Source organism: Octopus bimaculoides, chromosome 12, assembly GCF_001194135.2.
Source record: "Octopus bimaculoides isolate UCB-OBI-ISO-001 chromosome 12, ASM119413v2, whole genome shotgun sequence".
NCBI lineage: Eukaryota > Metazoa > Mollusca > Cephalopoda > Octopoda > Octopodidae > Octopus > Octopus bimaculoides.
Window position 1 is genome coordinate 57,600,089 of NC_068992.1, and position 6,254 is coordinate 57,606,342.

The following is a 6,254-nucleotide window of genomic DNA, read 5'->3' on the forward strand; positions in this document are numbered from 1 at the left end:
ATATATATATATATATATATACTTCATTTGTTGATTAACATGCTACCAATGGTTTCATATAGAAAGAATTTCCACAATCTTCAAGCAATCCACAAATGAGAAATATTTATCCACCAAATGTGGTGTTGAGCACACTTTCTCACTGTATTGTGCATGTATGCCCATGTGTGTGTGTACAACACTCATCTTGAAAGTGGGCAATGAAGATGGACAGTTGAATCGATTGATAAACTTTATCATATTGATATCTAAGTTTTAGGATATTAATAATATATCCAATATTGGTACAAGGTCACAGCTTGTATCAGTGGAGCACAGTTGCAATCAGTGAGGGTATGGCCAAAGCTAACTGACCACACACTTCCAGTGTTTCACTAATATTCATTTTAGCTACACTCACAGAAGGATCAAATACAGGCAAAGTTGACTTGGGCAGGATTTTTGTTCACAGAACCTAGAAGAAAGTATGACATAAATTGATTCTGAAGAACTACAACAAAAAATACTCATTAACTTTCAAAGAAGGGACTTCTGCACATCATAATTGAAGGGACTTCTGCACATCATAAAAAGGAAAAAAAAAAACCCCACAAGAATTAAACACATTAAAACAGTCATGCTCACCTTGATAAGGGCCGTTTCTCAAGAGGGCCAGCATTAAAAGGTTTCTTTGCAATAAAAGGAACATTATTGATTTTTTCTTCTTCTTCAGGAGATGTTGGAGTATGAACAGGAGAGATTACTGGATCAGTGTTGCCTCTGGTGCTGCTTGAGACTGCTTCGGTCTCGGAATCTTCTAAAATACCACTACTCCTGAAATAGAATATACTTTCGTTAATATGCACATTACCTATCTAGAGATATACATGTATATGTGCGTGTGTCTGTCTGTGTGTGTGTGTGTGTGTGTGTGTGTGTGTGTGTGTGTGTGTATAGATAGACAGAGGTGGGTATAAATATATAATCCATGTATGCAGAAGGGTGCATACATGGATATAAAGCATTCGAATATCCTTCAAATATCATCCCAAACATATACCCAGCCAACCCACCCAAAACTTTATTTGGGAAGAGAAGACCTACACACACATACACACATTTGAATAAATACATATAAATAAACATAAACACCCACAAACATATGTTTGATGCATACATATCTTCTTGTGAACATGTATATACATACATAAAAGCATACACACACACACACATGCACACATGTGCATATATATTCACTCACACATGCTTGCTTTGTTTGTGAGTGCACACGCACACACATTCATCATTTCATTGCTACTTTCCATGCTGACAAGTTGTTACAGTCCAGCTTAGTTCTGGTTTAGAATGACCACTCTCCAAAGATGGTTGGAGAACCACAGCTTTCTCTCTCTCTCTCTCTTATACATTCCATCTCTGGCTCAGCTTCTATAGCAGATGTCCACCAAACACTTCCACAGAATGTACTGCATCCTTTTCATTGTGGCACCAGCATTCCTGCACACCAGCATAACACATCCAGCAGAACATATTCACTGTATTTCTTTCTAAGCATTGTAAATCTTGCACATTCAAAGCCCACCTTTCACTACCATGCAAATACCATTGTACATTTGTGATAGCAATGTCTTTTGCTACTTTTGTATCAGCATCAGAATATCTAGTGAGACGAGCTCTCTGTATGACTAAAAGAATCACGACAAGCAGAAATGGATGAAGGACTCCACTCAGAATTAATATCACCTCTGAGAGAGTGTCACTGTTTGCTACTGCCTGCCTTTGTCATGCAGCTCCCCTTTTAGTTTCCCAACATGGGAGTGTCTGAGTTTCTTATTAGGCAGGTAGTGCATGGAGACATTCGGTACTCCTCATACAAGATGAGAAAAGGACAATTTCCATCCCAAGCCATCAAAGACAAGGGAAAAGACCATGCTACGAAGCTTTTGAACAAACTCAAGCATCCCCTCCAACTGAACATGCTTTGGTTTTTCTCAGACGAGAAACAACCGTTGGTTTGCCATGTCCCCAAAACATGTACCGACAATGCAGTTTGAGAGATATTCTATGATCAACTTCATAAAAGACCCTTATGAAATCAAACCAGAGTCATGGACATGGCTGTGTGGTTAAGAAGCTTACATTGCAACTAACTTGTTTCAGGTTCAGTCTTTCAAAGGTTTAACCAAACAAATTCACCCTAGTATTTTTTGTTTTTCAAGTCCAATACACATTCTATCAGTCCCTTTCGCCAAACAGCTAAGTTATGGAGATTTAAACAAACAAACACCAGTTGTTAGACAGTGGTAGGTGACAAACACACAGCTTCTTTCAGTTTCCATCTACCAAATCCACTCACAAGGTTTTGATAGATGGAAACTACCTGTTCAAGATGCAAACTACCTGTTCAGAAGCAAACTTCATACCACACAGTCATGCCTGCTGATGCATAAAGTCAAAAAGATAGGCATGTAATTTTTCAGTATCTGTTCTTCATCGACCTTTATGCATAGGGCAAATTATGCCTTATTTAAATCTTGTTGGATAGGTTTACCACTTACAAGAGAACTTTGAAAAAGTACCTGCAGTGGCTTCGCTGCAGGCATTTTACATGTGCTTAGGAGACTTGTTAGAAACCTATCAGTCCTGTTGCTGAGTTGAAGTTTGTTTCATCTATGGCAACTGTGACATCTTTTTCCTTTATATCAATGTAATCTATACTTGCCCTTTCTTTATGGGGAACCAAGGTCTCAAAGAACTTCTCTGGCTCATGTATTTACATGATTCCCAGCAACAAGGTGATATCACTTGTAAATTGCACATTCGATGTTCCACTTTTCCTTTTGGGGCATGCAAACAGTGAGTTATTTCCTTTGAATAATATCTTTATGTTGTAACACATTGAGGCTGGTTCTTTTACAAATTTATAGGAATCCTTACGGTTCCTTTATATATATATTACAGTAGTGATTCTGTCTTTCTGTCCTCTAATTTCCATGGGAGAATCTCAGTTTGTTTGCAATCCATAGGAGTGTCCTTTTCAAGAGGGACTTTTCACTGTCTCTAAGTTATTCATTTAAACAATATGAGTTCTTTATCCTTCATCTCACAAAGACTTTTCTCTTCCAAGGAGTAACATTTTTCTTTTTCTTCGTATGTCAGCTTTTCTCTCAGGAAGAAATTTAATGTATGGGTGTGTACATATATATATATATATATATATATATATATATACTGAGGGTGATAAATTGAATATTAATTTCAATTTAAAACCAGTGGTCTAGCATATAAAAAATCTGATAATTCAGAAAAATTGTATTACATGCGCATATATATATGCATATATATATATATATATATATATATATATATGTCGCTTGCATTATTGGTGTAAATTTTAAAGTGCTGTGTCTGTATCTTGCACAGAGAAACTTGAGACCAATCCTGTTTCAAGATCCCTTTCTCAGCAAGCTTTTAGTTTGCTTTAAGCTACTTCAGCTAGATTGAGTTCAAGTGTTTTTTGTAATGTGGTTATCTGCAATTGCCCTTGGAGTATACATTGTTAGCTCCACTATATTATGGTCTGAGAAAACTGCCAGCACTACCATCACATTATGGATGAATTTAATGCAATTTACAAAACAAGGATCCAAAGAGATGTCACCACAAAGTTGAATAAGCAGTAGTTTAGAGAGATCAAATAGAGATTCTGCTAGTCTTTGCTTATAGAGAGACATTTCTGAGATTATGCAGCCTTTTGTGTTATTTAAAACAGGGGGAGTTGAAGATACCCAATAGAAGTACATTGATGTGTTAATTCAATCTCATTAATATCTCCTTGATCTTTCTGGGGCTTTCTCCAAATGAACTATCATGCAGCTGTCATGATTTGCATATGACCACATCAATTTGTTACTGTTGTTGGTGTCACCATCATTGTCATTTTACATACATTTTCTTTGTTGTCCATGTTTCAGATGGATTGCCACAGCTGAAGTTAGCATATATCCAAAAGGTGCCACTTACCTAAATGGGTTAGAAGAAAGCATCTCCCTCATGAGTTTTATTTTTGGATTGGTTTCTAAGGCTGGATGCCCTTCCCAACATCAACCACTTTACAGAGTGTACTGGGTGCTTTTTTTTTTCATGGCACCAGCACTAGAGAGGTTGTCATATTCAGTAAATGCCAGCAGTGACCATCCTGAGCCTACCATTTGTGATGGTCTTGCATGTTATCTTCATTCATCTTTTGCACTCAACCCAAACGACATGCTATTTTTCTGTGCTGTGCTTCACAAAGATTGTTGCTCAGCAGTCATAGTTCACTCTATCTCTGCATATTACCTTCACACAGAAGCAAACAAAGTATGATCTATCCTCTTCAGGTGAGCATTCGCATTTCTATTAATTAGTTATCCTTCTTTACTACAAGTGTTCTGTGGATCATTGTCTTCTTCCGGTCTGTTTTCCCCAACCATGTTAGCTTTGTGGAGAGCACTTACTCCATTTAAGGCAAATCTAACATAGCTTCGCATGAGCACAGCAGCATTTTAGTCCCATTTCTCTATGCTAGCAGATTTTTTTTTCTTTAGGCAGAATCTCCAAACAGCTAGGAATTTGTCCCTTATTTTGCTGGTGTCTTTATTTTTTGTTTCAGGGTTTTCTTTTCCTTGTCTCTACTCCTGCAGTCTGTCTTCTATGGTTCTGCTTGTTTGTGCCTTTTCCTGATGGTTTTCCTATTTTTGTCTTTGAAGACAGTGTTAACTTACCTAGATCGGTTCTAATTCCTGTAATATTGCTTTCAGTGACGACATTGGAGCCAATTAAATTAATTGTGGCTTCTTCATACATGAAGATTACAACCAGAAGATCCAGTACTCGTTTGTGTACCACAATAGTTTGTGTGCCTCAATGCATACACATCTGTGTCTCGTAGATCTCTGGGCAAGACGCTGGAAAGTTGTAGGTTTTTGAACTCTAAGCTGTGATTGTTTCTGGTTCTTACTTCGGATCAAGAGAATGAGAAATTTGGTACAATACAGTGTTGTCCACATCAGGCATTGGTATAGAGAAGAACCAATCTGCACAACCTGCAGGAGACTATAGCAGAAAGAAGAGTGAAACTTGCAGGTTATGATTTCTAAGTGCCAAAAAGATGAATACTCAAGACAGCTATACAATGTGTACACGTACGGGGGGGGGGAGGAGAGAGAGAGAGAGAGAGAGAGAGAGAGAAGAGAGGGAAAGAGGAGAGATACAAGAAAGAGAGTGGAGAGAGACAGAAAGGGAGAGAGACAGAAAGGGAGAGAGAGACAAGAGGGAGAGAGAGAGACAGACAGACAGACAGACAGAAAGAAAGAGAGAGAGGGAGAAACAAACAGACAGAAAGAAAGAGAGAGAGGGAGAAACAAACAGACAGACAGACAGACAGACAGACAGACAGAGAGATCCAAGGAAACATGGCATGCTACCTTCAAAGCAATCTGAAGCAACATAGCATCACCTAAGAAGATGCAAGCAACTACAGCCAAAGCCAGGATTATTGGCAATGTCCTGCCGCCCAATGTACAGGCCAACAGCATCAGAGGAACAAAGACTAAGGTCTTTCGTGTCATTGAGCCAAAGGGCTGAGCCACAGTTCTTTCAACTCATCTGTAGCACGGAAGCAATCTGCTTGATGGAACAATGTTGGACTGCCTGAGGCTCAGGTGTCAGTTTAACACAACAATATTTAGGAGCAACAGTTCATACACACATATACATATATTCACAAACACACACATACACATCTGTGAAGTATGTGTATACATACATATGCATATATGTATATATCAATAAAAATACATATATACAGATATATATATATATATGTTCTTCATGCTGGATACGTGCTCTCTCAAAAGTGTTGACCCCTTCCTCCATCTGTGGCGATGACAGTCAGTGTCCTGCATATCACAGGCCTTTAATGAGGACTTGACACAGTCCTTAAATCGCAGCCTTGGTTTCTGCCGGAGTTTTCGGCAGAACATATATATATATATATATATAAAAATTTGACGTCTGGCACCCATGCCAACGTCGTCTCCCTCATTGGACACGAAACTCAGCTTGCGAAGACTTATTGGGGCAAGCGAAAGCAAAATTGTGATGGCGCCTGTGCCCAGCGTCGCCTTTCTGGCACTTGTGCCCGCGGCATGTGTAAGGACTTTCGAGCGAGATTGTTGCCAGTGCCCCTGGACTGGCTCTTGTGCGGGTAGCAC

At 38.8% G+C, this 6,254-nt stretch overlaps 1 protein-coding gene across 12 annotated transcripts in view; it reads right to left on the reverse strand.

Moving 5' to 3' along the window:
• Nucleotides 1-6,254, reverse strand: part of LOC106868187 (unconventional myosin-IXAa) — a 213,418-nt gene that overhangs the window by 95,242 nt on the left and 111,922 nt on the right. For all 12 annotated transcript variants that reach the window (XM_052972194.1, XM_052972200.1, XM_052972199.1 and 9 more), the window contains one exon: nucleotides 625-813. In XM_052972194.1, the coding sequence (XP_052828154.1) occupies nucleotides 625-813 (189 nt within the window). The remainder of the gene's footprint in view (nucleotides 1-624; nucleotides 814-6,254) is intronic.